At 43.2% G+C, this 23471-nt stretch overlaps 1 protein-coding gene across 1 annotated transcript in view; it reads left to right on the top strand.

Moving 5' to 3' along the window:
* The first annotated feature begins 642 nt into the window (after positions 1 to 642).
* The window catches only part of RASGEF1B (RasGEF domain family member 1B), a 30399-nt gene continuing 7570 nt past the window's right edge, over positions 643 to 23471 (top strand). The window contains exons 1-8 of the mRNA XM_055701334.1: positions 643 to 818; positions 13517 to 13699; positions 15282 to 15404; positions 16393 to 16530; positions 20311 to 20523; positions 20622 to 20696; positions 21981 to 22076; positions 22660 to 22762. Of these exons, the coding sequence (XP_055557309.1) occupies positions 13523 to 13699; positions 15282 to 15404; positions 16393 to 16530; positions 20311 to 20523; positions 20622 to 20696; positions 21981 to 22076; positions 22660 to 22762 (925 nt within the window). The 5' untranslated portion in view covers positions 643 to 818; positions 13517 to 13522. The remainder of the gene's footprint in view (positions 819 to 13516; positions 13700 to 15281; positions 15405 to 16392; positions 16531 to 20310; positions 20524 to 20621; positions 20697 to 21980; positions 22077 to 22659; positions 22763 to 23471) is intronic.

Raw genomic sequence — 23471 nt, 5'->3', positions numbered from 1 at the left:
TAATAAGGATCGTCAGCGATTTGGACCCTGTTCATGGAGTGACTGGGCAGACCTGGACTTTTCAGCCTGGAAAAGTGGCAAGTGAGAATGCTGCGCAAGACATGGAGGAAGCTCAGAATGTGCTGGAGAGAGCATGTAGCAGCAAAGTGAGCGTCGCTCCCCGCAAGAGCAGGGGGACATCGGATGGAAGCTGGTATGAGAAGCAGCGGACGGTGGCTCTCTGAGGAGCTGTGTGGATCTGCGCAAGTCCTTTTCGAAGACCGTCGTGGATGGGCTGCAGGGGAGACTGGACAAGTACTGGAAGGAGAGACCTGCGGGCCACTGAAGAGCCCAGCAGCGCCGGGGCAGAAGCTCCCCTGCGCTGAGACCACCAGCCGGCAGCCTGCCGGGGGAGGCGTGCGCAGCCCCTGCCCGCCCGGGCGTACGGCCGCGGCCGGCGGCAAGGCGCAGGGCCGGCGGGGCAGGGGCAGCGGCCCCCGGCCACACGCGCGGGCGGTGCCGGTTTGGACAGCGGTGCTGCGACGCCTCCGCGCTGGTGTGCCCCCGCGGCGGCTGGGCCGAGCCGTGCCGGGAGCCCGCCCTGCGCCTCCCCCGCCGCCCCCCGCCCTTCCCGCGGCCCGGGGGAGGTGGCGGGGCGGGCCGGGGCGGGCCGGGGGAGCGGCGCCTCCCGGCGCTCCGCCCGCCGCCCGCCGAGTCCCACCGAGGGAAGCGGCGGTGCGGGAGCGGAGCCGTCCCGAGCCGCGCCGTGCCGCGGACGATGCGTGTCTGCGGGTGGTGAAGCAGCGGCTGGGGCCGGGGACGCCTGCGCCCACTTCCAGGTACGGTCCGGGGAGGCTGCGGTACTCGGATGTGCGTCCGTCCGACCGTCCGTCCGTCCGTCCGTCCGTCTGCTTGGTGGCCCCGGCAGGATGGTCTCTGCCCTCCTGGTGTTTATCTCCTTACTAGCTACCCAGTTCTGTGCTGGCAGAGCTGCTCGTTTCAGGGGGATCAGAATGCCGGGCAGAGAGAGAGACTTCAGCCCAGCAGAAAAGGTGCTTGGCAGTGCAGGTCCCTCTCCCTGTCCCCTTCCACGTATTAAGATGGAACAGGGTCCTAAAACCGTGCGGTGTGATCTTGCTGTGGCTGTAATCCTGGGAGAAGCTTTCCCCATTTTTCCTTATGCCCGTGGGTTCAATTGATGGCAGCTTTTTTGGATGGGAGGAGGGAAGAAGCATTCATTTGCCAGATCGTGATTGTAGGACTGCGTAAAATGGGTGTGTGGGTGGGACAGGTGTGTGTGTGTGTGGTGTCACCCAAGTGTGTTTACGAGCTCTTTCGCTGGGCATCTGCTGCGTGTGACTGTTGTAGAACTTCAGACGCCTGTGCTGAGTGAGATAGGAGCAGTACAGGGGCAGAAGGAGAGTAATGGCTGTTAAACGACCCAAGACCAATGTGTTGCTTGTCAGCTAAGTCAGCTAGGTTGTGCTTAGGCCAGACTGTAAACAAAGGCAGCCCTAATAACAAGCAGTGCCTCCCTGTCTGCTCTGTGTGTAAAGCTAAATACAGCACTGGGGGATGAGGAAAATTCTTTCAGCAGAGTTCCCCTGAATAGAGCAGAGGAGGGCTGACTTCTCAAAGGGGAAGAATGGCCTGAAAAATCAAGAGAGCCATGAACAAAGAGGTACTCTGTGCCTCAGTCAGCTATCCATCTAAACAAGGAGAGTTGAGGGGGTTGCTTTCAGTGAGATTGCAGCCGCAGCGTGCTGAGATAATGTGCCGTCTCTGGGAAATGGGGACTTGGGCAGGCAGGACTGGGTCTCTAGTCTGTCTCTTTATTTTGAAAGCCAAGAGCAGCATTGGAGGGATTGGTCCCTCGGGCTTATCTTGCAGCTTCCAAATGAGATGTCTTGGAGAGAAGCTGGTAATCAACAGAAAATCAGTGCTAAGTGTACTCAGGACAAGTAGCTAACTGGTGAGCTGTGCTGGAGAGACTTCGTAGGTAAGACCTAGCTCTGATTTTGGATTAGTGATAGGGATATCACTCCTTTAAACAGGCAGGACTGAAACAAGCCGCTGTAGGTTTTGTTAACTCTTTGTAAAAGAGGAAAGAAAGTACTGGTTTATGAAAGTGTTAAGCTCACAGCGGTGCCACACACTGAGTGAAATGGTTTTTTATATGGTACAATGAATCCTTTTTGGTTCATGTTCTTCATGCTTTCTTTCTGCTGAGGTTTTTGGGGACAGCACAGTATTTTGTGACCTGTGCTCCAGTTGTATGAGTTATCTAAACAGTCTTCGGGGAATGCAGTGATTCACCGTACCTGTTCATGGTCTGCAGGGTGAGCTGCTGTCACACCATGTCAGAAATGACAGGCACAGTTCAACACTGGAGCCCTATCAGTGAAGGAATGTGAAATGAAAAAGCTGAAAACATGGGAGTTTATTTTTGTAACTTGGAGTACTTAAAAAGTGATGTTTTCCTGGGGTGAAGATAAGAAGGAGCTGTGTGTGGATCATATTGACAGTTTCTGCTACATCACTGTAAGGGTCTGGTGTTATGATGACTCTAGAGCTGACGGAATTGTGTGGGTGGTATCTTTCTTGGCTACCTTTGACTACATGGCTACTTGGGCATTGGTGTTACCCTTGAAAAAGTGCTGCAAAGCTCCGTGGTTAAAACTTAGTAGAACTGGTACTCTCAAGCACGTCTGAGATGGATCATATGTGAAAGGGTTAAGTGATGTTTGGGACCAAAGGTGCTGAACTCTTTTGATAACAGAGGTGCATTGTGGCTCTAAACTTTTCTGAATATCAAGCTCTAGGTGTCTTGTGAAGAGAGAGGTGATGTGAGAAGTATTGGGTGATTCACACTCCAGAGATTTCCTATCTAAATCAGAGGGTTTAGAAACTTTTCTTTCTGCACAAGGTGGCAGTCAGTCAGCTAGTACTGATTTTAATTGGAGTGTCATTGTGATGGGAGCTCAGTCCAATCAGGCTTGTGGTGCTCACTTGACTCTTGCACATCCTTGATGTGGGTGTGTCGTTCTTAGCAACTGTGTCCCTGCGCAGTTTGTAGAGTTCCTTCCATTAACTGTGATCCTTCTCGCCCATTTGGAGAGATTAGTGTCAAAGCTCCAGCGCTGAGCAGGTTAGCTGTCATAGGAGATTTAATTTAAAGCGCAGTCTTCAGAAGACAGCCCTTGACTTTTGGAGATAGAGATGATCCAAACCATTTATTTCCTTTTATCTTTATGCAGTGTTTCTAAATGAAAAGCTAATTTTGCCTTTGTCTCAACATGTCCTCATTTGAGTGCTGTTCTGCTGTTCGGTAGCTGGTTGGGCAGTAGGGGAAGAAGCTGTCAGTTGGGAGAGGATGCCTGTGGTTCACTGAAGGAGGCAGAATTTGTGATTGCTCGTACTTAACCATCTTTTCCCAAATGTTAGTAGATACACAGGTGTACTCTGCAAGCACTGACAAGTGCCCTTTGCTTGGCGTGGGTTTGTGGGACTGGGATTGAGCCACATCATCTAATAAACACTTCATTAGAAAATAAGCTTGCAAACAAAAGTTCCAGAGTGTGTTTTGCAGCCGCAGTGAGGACAATACATAATTTACAATCAGGAGGCAAAGACTCTACCTCTAGCCAAAAGCTATGGCTAATTTCTCCTCTATTATAGCTGCTGTGAGTAGTAGTATTAAAAAAAACCTGTATCACTACAGTGACAAACGTGAATGGATGGTATTCAGTATGGCTGTATTTTTAATTAGAAAATGAGCAGGATCGTGGAAAGAATACAGCTCAGTCTTCCTACGCAGCTCTAGAATAGCAGTGCATGACTCAGATCCACGTATTATGGCTATTTTGGTTTTGGTTCATTAAAATGCGTCTTCTCCCCGGAGTAAAATGTTCCTCAGATCACCTGCCCCTCCCATGGGGTCAGATACTCTGCTTGCGTCTTGTCGCATCTGGAAATGGGCAGAAATACCAGGTTACATGCCAGTAGAGAGGTGAGCCTGGGAAGTTGTGACTCTGCATCAGCCAGCACAATGAGACATTTAGATTCATAAGCAATAGGACAGAGGATAAATATGCTTGAGTCAGATTGGGGAGGGGTATTTTCTGAGGTAATTGCTGTCGTTGATAGAGAGCCTGGTGCTTTTCCACGCTGACCTGACAGTACCTGCCCATCAGGGCTGGGAGTTGATCCTTGCTTAAACATCCTGCAGGGGTTCAGACGCTATTAGCCCGTGTTTACAATGGTCCTTTCACAACCCAAGCTGGTACACGTTTGCTCAACACCTTACCTACTGTGAGTTGACTTAACAGGCGTAATTGTTTCGAGGCGAGGAGACGTTGACCCATCGATTGCAGAGCCCAAGGCGCCACCTTCAGTCGAGCGTGGGAACTGCTGCCGGGTCTTAAAGCCTGACACAAACCATTAGATGCAGCGTGTGAGGGGAACAGATTTCTGCTATGGCCCTGGCTAGACTAGGGGAAAAAAACCTCTTTTCAGTCAGTTTAGCTAGACTTGTCTTCTCCTTGATTTCCCAAGGAGCCAGTCAATCTGATTGGAGCCAACTGTTTTACAGGTCCCTCATACCTCAGACCCAGCTCTAGTCTAGAAACCACTGGCTGATATTCAGCCCAGGTATAAATGGGTGTGAGACAAGTATAAGTGATCTGGATACAGAGCTGTATTTGCTTGCTTAACTGCCAAAGTGGGACCATCCCTTTTTATCTTCAGCCTAAACACTGGAAGGTGCCTTTTGTGGTTGTTGTTGTGTAATTTTAACTGAAGCCTTTCAGTTACTAAATATCTCTGTAAACATCAGTAAAATTCTGTACTGTTCATTAAAACATAAGGTCTTAGCAAATGGAAAAATAGAGATTATGTGAACTGTTCGCCTTAAACCAGCATTTTTTCTGCATCATCTAGATGGAAAAAGAGGCATTTAGTGATGAGTATTTAGGTAGAATGAATTAAATTAAATTAGTACTGTTACTTAACACTATTACAGCTTGCTGTTGTGAATTATAAGTTGGCTGTCCATTATGATTATAAAAGGGAATGGTGTTCTCTTCTGAAGGTATTGTAGGTTTCACCAAAAGGCCAAGCATGGATGCCTGCAAAAAGCAACAGCTTTTGGATTCAGAAGGTGTCTTGCTTTGATGAGGTTGGAGAGGGAACCGTGTCAAGAGAGCTTCATGCTTAAGGCTAGTACTGTGCTTCTGGCATTAATACAGTGTGATACACCTTCTGCACCCCTTTTGAAAAAAGGTCTTGGAACTTAATGAAAGGAAATAACCCCACACTAATCCCTCTTTGTACTGTCAAGCAGAGGAATGCAGTAATGAGAAACTGAGTGACTTGACTAAAGCCACGTGAGGAGCTTGTGGCAGTCAGAAGCAGATCCAGGCTCCCAGGTCTAAGTACTGAAATGATTCTTTTTCTGTTGACTGTAGACAGATGTGTGAACAGTTCTTGATGAACCTGGTTATCACTGTGAACTAGTTCGGATCCACACTTAGCTACTGGCCGTGCAGATGCAGAAAGTTTATGTTTTGGCCTTGGGCACCTGAGGTGGATTAGGATTACAGAGGTTCGCATCCCTGTCACATAAAATGAATAATATTCCCCAGGGTTAGTGGGAGTCTAATACCACATTGAAATCAGTGATACTCTTTGATGATAGTGCAGGGGAAACTGCCTCCATCTCTATTAACATCATCAATTTTCTATTTCTTCTGTTTGAGGTACACAGGAGGCAAAAAGCATGCTGTGAGAATGATGGAGTGTCAGGATTCTGATTCAGTAGTGGGGTTGGCATAGCATGGATGACATCACAGGTCCCAGCTGTCCACCCCACCCCATACCCCGTTCCTGGACAGCTGAGCCACCATGAATCAGCTGCTGAATCACTCCATTTACAGCGTGATGTTTTGAAGTAAATCATCCCTGCTGCTTGCTTGCCTTAAAACTCCTGACTGAAAACTGCAGCAATTCATCAGCTGACTGATGAGCAGCCGCTCAGCTGTCCGCTCAGCAGTGCGGGAGGTTGGGATGGTAACCTCCTCAGGTCTGTAGAGCTCTGCACCTTGCTGGTGGATGGGAGCCCTGACGGAGCCAGTCTGCAGCTGGCTGAATAGAGAGGTGGGATTTTAATCTTTTATCACTGTAATATTTAAGAGCCCTCTGTTCCCAAGAGAACAAATGGCAAAACTCCTCTGTACTTCACTGAGTGCAATTAGGGGAATGCTGTGTACTTCTAAAAACCCCCTCTGCTTCAGTAAGTTAAAAAGCATAAGGCTTTGATAGTGTGCTTGTGTTTTCTTTGCATTTGATATAGTTGTACTCTTATTTCAAAGCTCTCAATTTTGCCGTCAGCAGTTCCAGCCAGCTTCTTAACACTTTGTGCTGGCTAGCTCATAGGCTGTCTGCCTCTCCTGATGCTATTTGATTTTGAACAAAATTTAACACGTAGGACTGTGGAGATCATACTCAGCTTGTGCATTGGTGTGGGTTTAAACAAAGTGCTTGGAAGTCAGTCTATTTACAAATTTTCCTAAAGGGTGGAGGGAATTTGTTTCTTAATACGGTCCCAGTATTAGTTGTCTATCAAAATTTCTTTGCTTTCAGTTCAGCTGTCTGCCCATAAATTTTGGTAGAAAAAAAGCAGCTTACATGTGTTGTCTGTTTTTTCAGGTGGATGGTATTTCATTGCTGGCTTTGGCTCATCTGAGGCCTTTGTGCATCCTTTTCCATTTCATTCATTCTGTAAATCACTCAAGCTTTACAGGAGTCACTATGGAGCATGAACTGAACTTTTCTAGAATTTCTAGTGGCTTGTGACATATAATTACTGCTGTGCTAATCCATCATGTCACTTATAAAAGATACTTATCCTCTATGGCTCATGTTTTAAACTTCTCCTCTAAAACCAGGACAAAAACCCAAGATATGGGACTATCAAAAAGATTTATAAGGTTAAAAAACCCCACATTTATAGAACAGCCTTATTTTGAACGAAAAATTGAATTTAAATGTTAAAAGGACATCATCCAGATGAAGAAATATACCATAAATTAAAAGATAACTTAGAAGTGAACTGAATAAGAAGATTAATCAGTCAGTGATGGAGCGTACTTCATATAGCATATTTTTTAATAATTGTGGCCTCCTCAGTTTTAACCTACAGATGGAAGTCTCAGCTGCATTGTGATCATGGTAAGGTACAAGTGTGTTGAGAAAGCTAGTATGTGTGGTGGTCTTTTCATATTCCATGCTTCAAGGTTGCTGCCTTTGTGTGTCCAGCAATACAGACAGATTGCTTTATATGTTTTGGTAGGAAAGCTGGAATACCTTGGCCCGGGTAATTTTCCTGCAGTTGGGATTTTTGCCTTGATGCAGTTTGCCTGCATGTACTTGCTTGGCACTGCAGCATTGCTGTGGCATGGCCACGCTCAGCATCGTTAGACTCGCATTGTTATTCCTGCCCCACAGAAGAAGAGCATAGGGAAGAAGGGGAGTTGATTCTTGGGGCTTAAGCCAAGGGTACATGGATTGACAACACATCAGCATCAAGAGGGACTTGTTTGTTTTGTTCCCTTTTTCCACCCTTGCAGATTTTGAGAAATTCAAGGCATTCTTAAACTCCTGCACTTTTCCTAATGCTCCCAAGCATATGCACAAATGTATCCATCACACTTTTGCAGTTCAGTATTCAAGGACTTTGAGTGATTCAGGATCCACTAGTAAGTGCCAAAGTCCTCATATGTGAGTGATCAGTCAGCAGTGCTGCATGTGACCTTCCCACATCATCAGCTGGATCTATTTTTAGAACTAAGAAAGAGTTCCTTTGCATGTTCAGGAGGAAAATGCCTTTCATTGAAATTCACTTTCAGGTTTGTTCTTTGCTTACTGGGGTTATTCTTTTTCCTTTGCAGTCTATTGTTGCCTGGGTAATTTTTTCAGAACTTTAAGAAATTGTTCATCCTCTGCTGTTTTAGTGAAAATGAAGTATCTCAAGGCTCAGTCAGGTTTGTTATGCGTTCCTGAGGTCTTTGCTTGCCCTGCCAGAGTCTGCAATTCACTGGTCTCTGCTGCGTGCCGATGTATTTCTGCTGTTATGTTGCTGTCCAGCAGTATCACCTATGGATAGTTTTAGTCTCTGTTACTCTGTGGTGGATTCCTTCTGAAGTGCTCTTAACGTTGCTCTGGATTTCAGTCAGGAAAAAGCCCATGTCACTCCTCTTTCCATCTCCTATGTGAGTATGAAATACCATTCTGTACTCGGCCTCTTACAGGCTACAGTTAATAAGTATTTCTAAGGAGGACAACTTATGGGAAGGAACTGTAAGTCAAAGTTGGTGCTGAAGTCACATGGCCGTAATTGCATGGCAAATTCTTCATGGAAGAATGGAAACAAGAAGACTTGAACTGGGATAGTTCTGTGATCTTTGTTTCTGCAAGTAAGGTGTACGCAACACCAGTGTGGGAGTTTTTCAGATTTCTTCTCAATAGCTTAAGCGGTAGAATTTCACTTTTCAGTGCAAAAAACAAATGCTTTGTGAGCGAAGTAAACAGGCACAGGTGTATGGAATGCGACCGGTGGCCTCTTGTGTGGTGTGCATTTGTTTTGGGTAGCCTAGGTCACTGTGTAAAATACTCCACAGTTTTCAGAAACACTTAAAGCTGGATGTTGCTGGCAAGCACCTAGTCCATCCTTTCTTTCAAGATGTTAAAACCGAAGCTTGTTCTGACTTGCTCAGACTTTCCGAAGTTGGTGCAAGCTGTTAAAGATTCTTAGTCCTTTCCCCGGCAGTCTTTTGTTTTGCCATACCTCAATTTTCTAACAGTGGCCTTAAGAACCATGGGGGGTGGTAATCACCTGCTAAATGTGATTTGGGGTTTCTGACTGTATGGTGAAGCAGCTCTGAGGGGATGTAATTGCACACCTGAGGCTTGTATCTTCTATGAGAAGGTGTGCCTTGGGACTCAACAAATACAGTCACCGTTCCTCTGGTTTAGGGGTGTAGTATGGAAGATACCTGTACATAGCAGAGGAGCTGAAAGTGTTTGCCAGTGGCTTTAAAGACACCTTTTGTGGCTACTACTGAGCCCCTCAGTGGGTGTGTTCCTATAAAGGATATGACTATCCATATGGTTGCTTTTGTTTTATACACCTGACGTGCAGACTGAGCTCTTTAATGTAAATTAAAACAAACCAATGCAATTTTCCACTGTTGCTACTTGAAAACTTACCTTTTTTTTCCCTGTTGCTGAACGTAAAGGTTTGGACAAGCACTTGGCAGCCAGGAAGCTACATCTGATTCCTTTAGTTTTGCCAAACTGGAACTCAGCTCCTGCAAGGAAGTGGTGGGGTTTTGAGCACATTGTCTTTGGCTCTGGCGCTTTCTATTTACACTACTGTTATTTGGAAGGTTGAGACTTCTTTTTTGTCAGAGGCTAGTTAAAGTCAGAATTTGGACCTTAATGCCCAAGATGTCACGTTTTCCATAATGATACTAAATGCATAAAAAAATCTTTTCTTCCTCTTTCCACAATGCTGAGAGTTATCAACTTCTCTTTGTCACAGGAGAACATCACTGGTAGAGCCAGGAAATTATTGCATTGCTCTTTCCTTCAAATTGGTTCTTTAACCAAAAAAAAAAAAAAAAAAAAAAGCCACTCTTTTCCTTCTTTAAAAAAAAAAAGAGAGAGGAGAGAGACGAGTTTTCTGTGTTAGTGATAGCCAAACATTTCCAGAGCCCAGTTAAAAAGTTCCATTTTAACTCTGAGGATGTTTTTCACTAGAATCGTATTTCCTGTCTTTTTTTCTGATTGCTGCTTGTCAGACATTGTGTTGCTGTGGTTCATCAATATTTTTACATCCCAAGTCACTTCTGCTCTATATGTCAAGGCTTTGTGGACCAGATTTTGCTCTGTGACCAAATTTCAGTTCCGCTCAGGTTATTCTGAAGGCAGGGTTTGGTGTTAACTAAGCATGCTGCATTGTGTCTCCACCTCCTTATAAAATACAGCAAAAGAGTCAAGGTCAAGGTAATAAAGGAGTCCTGCTGGAAAAGCACGTGTTGTATGAATCATCCTGTTGGCTATGCTATATTTATCTCTGTCACACTTTGATATCATCCCTTTTCATCGCATGGAGAATGTGTCCTGTGTCTTGTTCTCTTACAAGCGAAATCCTCAGTGTCTGAACAGGGAGCATACAGAAAATCTCTTAGCTGGTACAACTTGATGTCTCACTGATGCAGAATTGAACCACCTCTGTCAAGCAGCTTCCAGAAATAGCAAACAAGTGAGCCAATACGTACCTTTTGGGGCTAGACTCTGGGGAATTTTATTTTATTGTTATAAATCAGTATGTCTACTAATGACCTAATGATTTATTTGTGTTTCCTCTTGTTGAGGCACTGGGAGGCTCTGTGTGTCTCAAATTTAGTTTTGTCTGAAGAAAGATCCGTGTGGTCCTGGGAGTAACTGTTGTGCTCAGAGTTAGGGGACTGCAAGCTTCAAACAGGTCTCATTCCCTTTGGGAGTTAGTTATTAGAATTTAAGTATTGCCTGCTGACCTGAAAAGTCTTGTATTTTAATGGGCAGTAATATATAGTGGGAATGTTTAAAATATGTTGAAGAAAAATCATTCTGTGATTCACACCTGTTCCAGTTCTCACTGTGCTAGAAATTAGTGGAATGGTGGAAGTGGAGGTTTTTCCCCAAACACTGTATCACTGATGAAATGAGATACTGCCTGAGTCTGCTTTGGGTGATGAGGGTTATATGAAATCAGAACTAATTGCGGACTAGGCTGGCTAAAACCACTGCAGATTCCAGCCTCACCCTGAATTGGGGTGTTTTGGTTAGTGCAAGATCTGGGTTGAAACAACTACTGTCGCTGGGTTTTTTTCTAGTGCCAATATTGATGTCAACTTGTTTAGCTCATGCAAACTAGCCTTGCTCACTTTCTCTGCAGAGTATTATCTGGGAGCCACAGGACTACAAATGTTTGGTGGTTGGCAGTGTTTACATGCTATCCACTACTGCTGCTTTGCTACAGTAGTTCAAAAGAGTCCTGAGTTTTGGTGCAAACAGAACATCTTTCAGCGCCAGTGAGCTGCAGAACATTCTGGATTTGTTCAGGTCTGCCATTTGTGAATAAAACATGGTAAACTTTACAGAGTGTGAAGACCTAGGAAATGCTGCAGAAGATTCCTGTCAGCTCCTGGAGTGTTTTGTTACTTAAACTTTGCTAGCCTTGCAAAGAGCCTGAAAAACCAAGAGTCTGTATCAGAATGCTTTATTGTTGCAGAGCATGATCGTGGTTGGGTTGCACCTCACCTGCCCAGTGGTTTGAACTCTCTCATACAAGAACTTTGTTTTGTTCAGTCCTGCACTTTGTGCTCTTATGCTGTGACATGTGTATTTACTTAATTCTTCTCTTCCAGTTCATTGGGCTGGATAGAACTGAATGAAGGCAGGCTGAGAGAGTCAGGGCTGTTCAGCCTGGAGAAGAGAATGTTCCAGGGAGACCTTATAGCAGCCTGCCAGTACCTAAAGGGGGCCTACAAGAAAGCTGGAGAGGGACTTTTTACAAGGACTTGTAGTCACAGGACAAGGGGTAATGGCTTTAAACTGATAATGGCTTTAAACTAAAAGAGGGTAGATTTAGGTTAGATATTAGGAAGACATTCTTTACTGTGAGGGTGGTGAGACACTGGCACACGTTGTCCAGGGAAACTGTGGAGGATGCCCCATTCCTGGAAGAGTTCAAGGCCAGGCTGGATGGGGCTTTGAGCAACCTGGTCTAGTGGAAGGTGCCCCTGCCCATGGCAGGGGGTTGGAACTAGATGATCTTTAAGGTCTCTTTACAACCCAGAGCATTCTATGATGATTCTGTGAATCGCTGGCTGAACAGCTGCATAGAGTGACTAATGTAATTTTTCAGACATGGAGACTCCTCACTCTTTCCTATTTTGATGCAGATCTCTTTTGGTATCTCACAAAGTGGAATAAGCCCAGGTCATGTAGACCGGGAGGCTCTCTTCACTGTCCCTCTCTGTCTTTGCAACCATTTTTGGCTCTGTCTTACTGTTTGCTTACTGAATCCCTCCATTTTGTGCTGGTTTGAATGCCTCCATTGTCCGGACCTGCTGCCAGCAGCAGCAAGTCTGTGGTTCTCTGTGTGGTGCTTCAGGTCCCCAGGAATCTAGCTAATAACTTAATAGCTTCTCATCTCCAATGCACTCCCTCTGAAAAGTCCTTTGTTTTGAGTGGTGGAGCACACAGATGGCCGCACGCCATTTATCTCCAGGCTGTCACATCACTACTTGTTCTCAAAATGGGGTGCCTTCAAAGACTGGTGTTCACTGAGGTCTGTGGCTTTAAAGAGCCTTTTCCCAAATAGGATTTGATACAATGGAGAGAAAAGCAATGGCATCTGCACTTACAATGATGGCTCAGAGGCATTAATGCTTTTCTCAGGCACACGTACATGCTCTGTCAACACACGAGCATGGCAGCCTGTGGATATTGTCTTCTCAATTTGATCTCCCTTGCCTTCCAGTTGTCGGGAGGATGGGAAGCAATATGTGATACCTTTTTGCATTTGATCTGTCTGCTCCCCAAATGTGACTGGTGCATTAGCACTCACAGCCCAGTAACTGCTGTAGTAGAGTTAAAACCAGCACATGCTTGTTAAAATTGGGCACAAACTTAGCTTGCAGTCAAGGCTATAAAACCCAGGTTCCTTTAACTGACAAGAACTGCTACTCCTAGAAGGCGAGGGAGGCGGGGGGAGGAGGGTATAACTCAACTCTCAAGTAATCAGAGAGATTTTATCTTTTGGTCTTTTCAGTACTCTGTCACCAAAAGAGCTCTTGGGTGGTCATATTCCCCTCACCACCCACCCACTACTCTGAACAGCTTGCAGCACTGACTGATCTTTTCCTTGGTAAGATATTGTTATTCCACAAGCACTGAGACACAGACTGATGAAGAATTGCTTGATTTTTCCTTAAGTATTAAAATCTGAAGCTGGAAAACACAGGGCTGGATTTTTCACATTCTCACAGAACTTGGAGAGAGGGTTTAACAGATCTCTGGCTCTGCTCACATCTTTGGTATCATTGGTAAACTTGGACAACATTGGTAAGCAACTATACACAGGCATATTTTTCCAGATTTCTGTGGAGCCACTCAGAGAGTAGGTGGAGACAGATGTGCTGAAGTGTCAGGCTTTAGCCTGGGTCACACTTGTCACAGTTTAATTGGAAAAACTCAGTGCTGATTTACTAGGGTGGAGTTGGGAAATTGGAGGTTTTGATTGCAGTTACATGGCTGTCACGTTGCATAAGGAGACTGTCCTCACACATAACCTCTTTAGGGCTTCACTTCAGTCTCTCTCCCTCTGCACTGATGGGGGCTGCATCAGCCCGTGACAGCTCTGGAGTGTAGGAATCATCTTACATTGCACCTTCTGGTAATCATCCTGAATCTCTTTTGTGTGTCTCCTCAGGAAAGGATGCCACAGACACCTCCTTTTGCAGCTATGTTTGACAGCAGTGGCTACAACAGGAATCTGTATCAGTCAAAAGAGGACAACTGTGGAGGGCTCTGTTACCACGACAACAACCTCCTGTCAGGGTCTCTGGAAGCTCTGATCCAGCACTTGGTACCCAACGTAGATTACTATCCTGACGTAAGTCTATACACCCAGCTAACTATGTGGCTAGGCCTGATGCATCTCATAAAGGGGAACTTTCACATGTGCAGCAAAAGCAAAATGTGTCACATTAAATTGCTAAGGAGGGGGTTCAAGAATGATAGCATAAACATGTGCTTCATGTGAGTGCCACATGCAGTAACTGACCTAACCTAGGAAGTCTAATGCTTGATTACTCCTGTTGTAAAGTGTGCAACCCTGGTGACTCATTTATGAAGTAAGTACCTAGTGTGGCTTACTGTTTGATGGATTGTATGTACCATTGACCTTTAAAAATCTGTCAGGTAAGCTGAGGACAAAGGTAAGACCACCAGCATGACAGGATGAATGCATTTAGTTTAAAAACAAACAGGTTTTATGTATATTTCCCATTGCTTATCTGAGGTCCACATGTATCCTGCAATTAGCAATTGAAGCATTGAACTAGTATCACACTGTTCAGAATCAGCACAGACTGGACATGAGAACAGGACATTTGTTATCTGAGAATTTTTGGCCTATCTAGACGCATCCGTGCATTGAGACATTTCCTATAATTCTTAGAAAACACAAATAATACCAAAAGATTAGGGGGGGTAGTTGGAGATGACTGAGGGATGATGAAACTGCATCTCAGCTCATTGAAAGGCTCCTGCTGAAGACATAACTCCACTTATATTCAGCTTGTCATAGATTTATTTATGTTTCCAAGATGGGATCTTTTTTAACTTGGGTCAGAGTTGATAGCAGCACAGGACTGTGCTTAAGCTAGTGCTTACCGTTAATTCTTAATATAAAATTTAAACATGTAGCAATTTAGATACCAGTTGGTCAAACATGATGATTTATTCCAAGTCCCTAGAACCAGAACATTGTAGAATCTTGTGGGTGCTGTAGATTCTTAACTACTGGCAGTATGGGGAGTGGAGTGGATGTTCTGAATATCCATCTCACAATGAGTTCAAATCATGATATATGGAAAATTAAAGCAAAATCAGGAGCCTCTTGTAACCTCAGAATGAGTTACTAAAGATGGCATATGTGGTGAAATCAAGTCAGCTCAACAATCTGATCAACTGGCAACTATTTTGTTCTTTTTCTGAAGACTCTTCCTTTTCACCAGTAACGTGGTAGCAGACAAGATTTCTCGATTGGTATTCTAAGTAGCTTGGACTTGCAGCATTAATTTACTTCCATTGTTTGGCTATAAAGAGTTATGTAATCTGGTAATGGCTCTCGCAAAGGTTTACTGTAGAGCAAGAAAAGATGAGTTGAAGTTTTATTCTGAGTAAGCTTATAATAAGGCTGTGTGTAATAGGAGAGCTAAACCAGCCCAGCCCTGCCTTGCTTTGGTTAAATCTTGCATAACTTGGCTCAAACACGAATTTATAACACTGATTCTGGAGCAATGACAAGTGTTAAATTAAATGCTTACTGCTGTAGTAATAGCTCTTGGCACAGCCATGTGCAGAGTTTTCTTCTGCAGATAGTAAAGTATTAGGAACCAATCTGTTAGGAGCGCATTTTGAGAAAATATAAAACTGATGGTAATTTATCCCTTTCTGTGTCTTGTTTGCAGAGGACATACATCTTCACCTTCCTTCTCAGTTCACGCCTGTTCATGCATCCGTATGAACTCATGGCCAAGGTCTGCCATCTGTGCATTGAGCAGCAGAGACTAAGTGAGCCTGGCCTGGACAAGGTAAGACCCTCACTCTCGGGGAACTCCTCTTAGTGCCAGTCAAATATCTCTACCCTGCCCTCAGCAAAATAATCCTATTGAGGATACTCTTGAGTAGGAATAAACAGATTGAAAGTCTGATACAAGCAACTAGAATTTGACCCTTTGTTCACTGGCATTCATGAGAAATTTCTACAGTGCTTAGCCTGTCCTCTGTGAAGAGTGTTGCTGCTTCTGCAGTTTGTTTTACCAATACATGGGCCAGAAATAAAAGTGCTTGCTCTTAATGGCGTATCCTGCACTGGCCCTGCAGTGGTTGCTTTTGTTTCAGAGTTCCCAGCATCTTGCCATAATAATGCCAAAACACTGTAAAGACTTAATGATTAATTAAGCACATCAATGGGAATTACACTGACCTGTCTCGTATGCTTAAACTACAGTCTTGCTATAGTCTGTGGAGTGGCTTAGATTGCTGGCCCCTTTGCATGGGAATGCATGCTTCTTTGTGTGCCATGTCTAGAGTTGAGAGGGGGTAGGATGTGGATATTTGGATAGAACCTCCACTCCAGTAGAAAATGGAATGAATTAAATTAAGATATTGGAATAATTGCACTGCTTTCTCACTGTAAGGTATAGTGCGTGCATAAGGCTTGGCAGAGCGGGAGCTTATCACTTTCATTGTTGATAGTTAGCCATAAGTTATGGAGATACTGATAAATGTCTTGCACTGAGACACTCCAGATAGTGAGGAGAATCATTCTAAATATTTCCACCTGCCTGGGGCCTAATTTCCAGGTCTGCTAAGCCAATGAGAGTCTCTTCATTGGCTTCAATGGGTATTGGCTCTGGCTTGTAATCCAGTGCTGAATTAAATTAAGCTTAAAAATATATTGACCTTCACAGCCTTATGCTCCACAGTATCCTTCAGAAGGGAATTCTGTTTCCTTTGTATTAGGTATGTGTTGTATTGCTGTTACATGTAACCTTCCTCCTTACCATTTTCAAATAGAACCGCATACGAAAAATTGCACCCAAAATCCTACAGTTGTTGACTGAATGGACAGAGACATTTCCTTATGATTTCCGAGATGAAAGAATGATGAGGAATTTAAAGGAGTTGGCACAAAGAATAGCTAGTGGTGATGAGGTAAGTTGTCAGTGCACAAAGCTATTGGATACAAAGGCATTCCTTTAATGTTTTGATATTGCAGGTTTGTTTTTAACAACATAGTAAGGCTCTGGATGGCTAAGCTAACTTATTATGAAGGTGCTGGTAGGCAAAAAGTTCTCTCTGGTACCTAGGCCTATGAAGAAACCACACAGCATAAGCACATCCTTTTCAAAGCATAAACAAGGTTCACTCCATCCCTAAACACCTAATATAATTGCATATTGTGCAGACAGATGCAACCTGGTGGATGTTGGTATTTTCCATTGTAGTGATTCTGCTTGGAAGAAGCTGGATAAGATGCTGGGAAACTTTGCATATCTGAGAAAACCCTACTAATGTTGATAATTTTTTTCATTTGTGTGACTAAGGTGTGTTGGAATTGGGCCTCTGACCTGTAGGTCAATGGAAGAGTTATAGCAGGTTTGGGTAAAAGTTTATGAAAGAAGATTGGACCAGGAAGAATTGTTTTGAGCTTAAAGCATCACATACAGACTCAGAGGAAGTCTGTCATATTTCTTCCTCTGGATAGAGCACACAAGGAAATCACTTGACCTTTTTCTAAATCCTGGTTCTCAGGTGGAAGTAAAGTTTCACAGAGGTATTATGAAATATTTTGATGCTTAACTGATGCCTGTCTTATGAGTACTGAAATAAACTCAGCCAAATGCCAACACTTATATTCACTTAGAGGAAAGGCAATTAGCAAGGTTTCAGTAAACAGATCATATGTAGCTGGCCTAATACTAAGATTACAAAAGGCACTGGAACAGCTGGCATTTGGAAGAACTGTAAATGCAAAGAGCAATTGCTAAATGGCATCGTGTTTCTGATGTTCCTCAGGGGCTGGCGTTCCTTATGTAAGCTTTTGAATAATGATATGGACGAGGCAGCAAATGGCATGTTAAGAAGCATGTAGGTAAGCTTTACCAGAAGGAGTTGCAAGCACTGCCAAAGGCCTGGAAAGATCTTGAGTGCCTGTAAACAATGCTGGAAGAGAACCAATCTAAACTAAATTGGGAAGCTGAAATACATTTTGATGATATAACAGAGGAGAGGGACAAAAGAAGATGGGACGAGAGAGTGAGATGCAGTGCGAAATGCAAACGAAAAAGATACCAAATTCGATGGGCAAGCTTAGAGTTGCTCCAAGATAGTTAGAGGGCACTTTGGAGTCTGGAGAGGCAGTGGGTTTACCTTCACTGTGGAGACGCCAGGAGGCACCTTGCCCTGTTGCTTTGTTCCTGGGTATTCTTAATAGGAAGACAGGGAACTGAAGTTCAGTTCAAGGAAAAGGAATAAGATTGAGGACTCACATCCACTTGAAAAAAAAAACATTGGCACAAAAAGAGAGCGAACACTGTTTATCCTGGAGGAAGTTGAGTTGGTGGATGCAAGAGTGAAATGGCAACAGGGAAGAGTTGTCTACAATGAAGTTTCTGGCAATACAGACAGTTTAAACAGTGAAATCATCTATTGAAGGGAAAAGCAGATGTACAAACTGCTAGAAAATGAGCACTAGGAAGCAATCCTACTCTGGCAGCAACTGTAGAAGTTTTCTAGCTCTAGCTTTGAGCTTTTTTTTTTTACTTTGAGATTTCCTTTAGAAAGGCAAAGGGAAAGCAAGCATTGCAGTAAATTGACTTGTGTTATTGTGAACTGCTTGTAACAGTAAAATGGCAACTTCCTTGACCTTGCTTTTCTATAGACCTTGCTTAGATTTGTGAGTCATTGCCTTGAAGGATACAAAAGAAGCAGTATTTCCTGTTCCTGTTCACTACAGTTCTTCTACTTGTAGCTTCTTATTCCACTTCCCAAATTATTGTGCTCCAGTACTATTAAGAGCTATCAGCAAGAGTCCATCTAAAATCATTCACTACACTAACATATTGCTCCATCAAAAAAATGTCTTTGGAAAAACCTTGGTGGGCTTATTTCCACACCCACCCACCCTTCTCCCTCATTTTAATTCTATTCCTTCCATGTTTTCCCTCTCTATATCCTGATAGGGCATCACACACATGAGATATTTCTCAGTTGTTCTGATGCCTTTTACCACTTAACTGACCTTTGTTTCAAGTTATATCTTTGGAAACATTCCCATTAGCCATTGCCTCTCATCTCCTGATTAGTTCCATATAAACATTTATCAATGGCTTTTTCTATGAAACACTTGATGAGTGTATGCAGTCAGACCAAAACCACGTGCTGTATCCTGATGCCCTTTGATGTGCAGCCCAGCGTTGCACTGACCTTTTTTTAAAAATTTTTTTATTATTATTTTTATTTTCCTCCACCATGATATCATATAGTGAGACTGACTGTGGGCTAATTCCTGATTTCTTGTTCTGGTTTGGAGGGTATCTGTGCCAGTTTGCCTTTTCTCTGGGGTTTTCCAGCTACAGAAGCAGATTGACCAGAATTAGGTGGTTCAACTTTTTATCTTCACCCATTTTCTCCCTGATCTTGCTGTCAGTTCTGGGTCGACATGAACCATAAATTCAGGCAAAGTTTATTTTTTTGCTTTGAACCTTAACCCACTGGCATGATTTCCATCCCCACTATTACGTGAATTCCATCAGCAGCCAGAATTCATCCTGAAAACTTTAGATGTACCAGCTGGGCAACAAAACACTTTGTAAAGTTCTTTTACAAGGAATTTCAAAGAATTTGGAGGGAATGGGTCAGTAAGCAAGTCAGGGTGTGCGTCACCCAACACCTGTTTATGGAAGGGCAGCACCTGAAGTAATACTTCTGTGCCTTCCTGAGGAAAATGTAGTTCCTTTTCTTTAAAAGCTTGAGATCCTCCTAGTCTCTCCCCACCCACCCTGGTGAAATATTATGCTCTGTGTATTTGTCTAGAAAATCAAAATACATGTAAACAGAAAATAATTCTTTACCAAGTAACAACAAATTCAGCCTTGGTTGAACACAACTGACTTCAAAAATTAGTCTGAGTCAAGATAGTGCTGTTGTATTTGAGTAAATTTGGAAATCCATATAAATGGCAGCTTTGGAGGGAATGACGAATTCATTAGAATACAGGCAACATTCCTGCCTTGGACTGATCCCACTATGCTGTGCTGCTGGTAGGTTTTGGATGCTCCTTTTTTCAGCCATTTGGGTTTGCTTTAATGGCTTTACGATGGTATCTAGAATTTGGAAGAGTAACCACGTTGGGGTCAGTTACACAGATCTGTCTACTTAAGACTTGAGTCCTGCTCCTACTTAAATTTGTCACTCCTTTTAACTTAAACTGCCGCGTGGAAAGAAAAGCAAGATAGTTTTATTATCTTCTCCTTTTTCTCAGATTTACTGGAAGTTTTAACTCTGACTTCAGTGAAATTGTTCTTGATTTACTCCAGAGGGAAGCAGGCCTTTTTTTCATCATTGAATGAGCATATAGTGGTTTTTCTGTGGTCTTAGTCAGGAGAAAATAGTGTATTTTCATTTCTTGTATTTTGTCCAGTGATTGGTGGTACTTTACTTTTCATGCACTACATAGCGCATGTCTTTTCTGCTGTTCCTTGAGCTAACTGGGTCACTACTGAATCTCTGAGACAGTCAGTGTTTAAATCCTCAGCTGGATTCCCTTTGGTCTGATGAAATCCCAATATTGGAAACTCACACAGTAGAGCATATCTTCAAGTTGACCACACATACATATATCAGCATCAAACTGGTTTGGTGTCATGCAGACTTTTAATACTGTCTTCTTACGTTTTGAAAATGTCTCCCAATTGTTTCATGTCATGACAGATGTATCGGAAGAACATACAGCAGCTCCTCCAGAACCTGATTCGGAAGCTCGCCACTGTTAGCCAGTATGAGGAAGTACTTGCAAAAATTAATGCCACAACTACAGATCGCCTCACGGTTCTGAAGACCAAGCCCCAGTCCATCCAGAGGGACATCATCACAGTCTGCAATGATCCCTATGTGTTAGCTCAGCAGCTGACACACATAGAGCTTGTGAGTTGTTATACTTTGGACATGATTCCATCCTTCCCCTCTTTTTGAAATGCATGTTAACATAGGATATGACTTGGCTGATTGTGTGCTTTATTTAGGAGAGACTCAACTATATTGGACCAGAAGAATTTGTCCAGGCATTTGTGCAAAAGGATCGTCTGGATAATGACAAGGTAATTGGAGCAGATCTGGAGCAGATCTGAAATGCAGCATTTACCATCCTGGAGCTCAAGTGCCCCATGAGCTGGAAGTGAGGTCCAGTAATAAATGAGGACCAGCAGAAACAAGCTTTATAGTGAAAATGCTTTAGTATTCCTCTTTAAAAATTTGCTGATACTTTCTCTTTCTGGAGGACAATTCCTGGAGCTCAGCCAACAAATTGATTTAAATAAAGCTAACGGAGAACTTAATCCTGTGAATGTTTTCTCCAGGCCACCTATGTGGTCTGCAGCTGGAAGAAGCTGAATTTAACTTTGGCTTTTACGTTACTCATTTTCAACATCCATTCTTTCTTTTAGTAAACTGAACTCTTTGCAGCAAACTGGCAAGTGGGGCAATTTGCAGGTAGAGCACGCATCACAAAAAGGGGGCAGTGAGCTCTAGATTCATGTGAGATGAAGGGCAAAGACACAGTATTTTTAACTAACTTCTAGAGTTGTCATCTCCTTGAGTGCTGCTTTCAGGATGACTTATGTCGTCTTTACTCTGTAAATAAACTGTACTAAAGTCAGGCAGTTAAAACTTGAATTACTGTCCTTCCTAAAACTGACAAACAGAATAGAATGACTCAAGTTTACAATCTGATGTTCAGTCAGACAGTCTCTGAAAATTATTTTGTAGGTAGAGATCACTAAAACTGCTGCCTACCCCTTTTTAGACAACCCTGAGATGTGTGAGAGTCATTCCAAGACACTACTGAACAAACAACGCTGGTTAGGAAAGGGAGAATCCAATCAAAATGGTAGATCCGATCTCCCAGTTAGGATGCAGGATGTTAATTTGGCATCAACAACTGAACATAATGTGCCGAGTGAAATGATCTGGCCTCTATTTCCCATCTGCTCTTGCAGAGGTTGTAGTGTTGTCTCTGCTGTATCAGTGGGACAGGAGCAAGGACTGAAACAGTGCTCATATTCAAGGAAGCTTTAAGCAGATACTTAGCTTTGATTGTTTGCATAAGTTTATGTTAAGTCCTTAAAGCATCCCTGTAGGACTTACAGCAGGTGGGATTCCAGCATGCCTGCCTGAGTGCTTTACTGAGGCAACAGCTCAGGAAGAACTTACTCGTGCTCAATATTATCACTGCTACTTTCCTTTTAAGCTTTACATGACTTCAGGTAATTGAGTTATTCCTGGTTACTTGATAGTTTTTGGGGGTGGCAAGATGGAAAGCCAAAAGGTCTCTCTCAGGGAAAAGATTAAGATTACACTAAAATCTGCTATTCTTCTGTCTGCAGGGCTGCTACGGAAATCGAAAGAAGACCCGGAATCTGGAAGCCTATGTGGAATGGTTTAACAGGCTCAGTTACTTGGTTGCAACAGAAATCTGTATGGTGAGCTGGGGCTTTTTCTGCTAAAAGGTTTTATTTAATCTAGTTGTCTAAAACTGTGAAGCCTTTTCAGGTTTGTTGCCCCTTCAGTGCGCCCTTTGATTTTTCATTCTCTCAGCTCTGTACTTATTCACATGCAGATGAAGTCAGTGCAGAGCTGAAGAAGAAATAAGTTCCATATTTTCAGCATCATGCTTGTGCCTCAGCCTTGTTCATGTGACACAGTGGTGATGTTATGCTGGGTTAGCCCTTCTTGGCACAGAAGTGCATCTGCCTGTCCTTTCCTGTGAATGCCCCTTACGAATGGAGGTATCTTTTCTCTCCTCTGTGCTGCTGTTCTTCGTGCTCTTCTTGGCAGAGCCTCTTTACTTGTTGTCCTTGCTCCCTACCTGCCTGGTATCTGGGTTGTCTTTGCTGTCCTGAGGGCTTTTGAACACAATAGTGTGGCTTCCTGTACATGTAAAGCCTAGTATGCAGTTGTGGTACATGTGGAAAGGACTTTTAACCAGGGTGGTGTTTCTTTTGGGGGTGGGTCAGAGTGCTGTTCTTCCTGCCGAGCGTAACACTCTGATGGCATCTCTTGCAGCCTGTGAAGAAGAAGCACAGAGCAAGGGTGATAGAATATTTCACTGATGTGGCACGGGAATGTTTTAACATTGGCAACTTTAACTCCTTAATGGCTATCATTTGTAAGTATGTGTCCCGAGATGTTTTGTCCCTGTTTGAATCTGGATAAAGGAAGCACAGTGCTTTATACAAAAGTCTCCTGCTTAGCATGCTCAGCAGTGTGAAGTTAGGAGGAGAAGTGGTGGACAATTGTTCAGTGTTATTGTAGCGTCATGTGTGTAAGGAATGATTTACTGCTGTAGTGTAAATTACAGAAAAAGTTTTTATTGCAGCTGTTCAAAGTTCTGAATCCCCACTTCTTGAAACCAACTTTAGTGCTTGATTGGAACAAAAAATCTTCATGTAATATGGAAGATTGATGTCTACCGTTGTTTCTGTTGCAGCATGAGTGTCCTAGTGGTGTAAAAATTCCACATCAATTTTAGATCTGATAGGAAAATATTGGGAATATTTTTTTTAAATTTGAAATGTGAAAACTTCATAAATATGTGTAATTTACAATGAAATATGTAAGAGACAGTGTTGAGAAAACTCATTTGCACTTTTCTGTTGTATATTCATATTTTGTTAAAACCACGTTAAATAATGTCATATCATTTTTTAGAGCTTCCATTCTGTAAGAGATGTTGATTTTGTTTCCAAAGTTGTTTTTAACATTGGAATTTCAAGAAAATGATGAGTCTGATTTCTGAGTAGCTCTGTGGAAAATACTTGTTATTATTAATAGCTCCTTTGCTTTAGAAACACTTACTAGCCTTAGCTACTTGAAAT

Source organism: Falco cherrug, chromosome 1 (genome assembly GCF_023634085.1).
Source record: "Falco cherrug isolate bFalChe1 chromosome 1, bFalChe1.pri, whole genome shotgun sequence".
NCBI classification, from domain to species: Eukaryota; Metazoa; Chordata; class Aves; order Falconiformes; family Falconidae; genus Falco; species Falco cherrug.
This window is presented reverse-complemented; position numbering and strand designations above follow the sequence as displayed.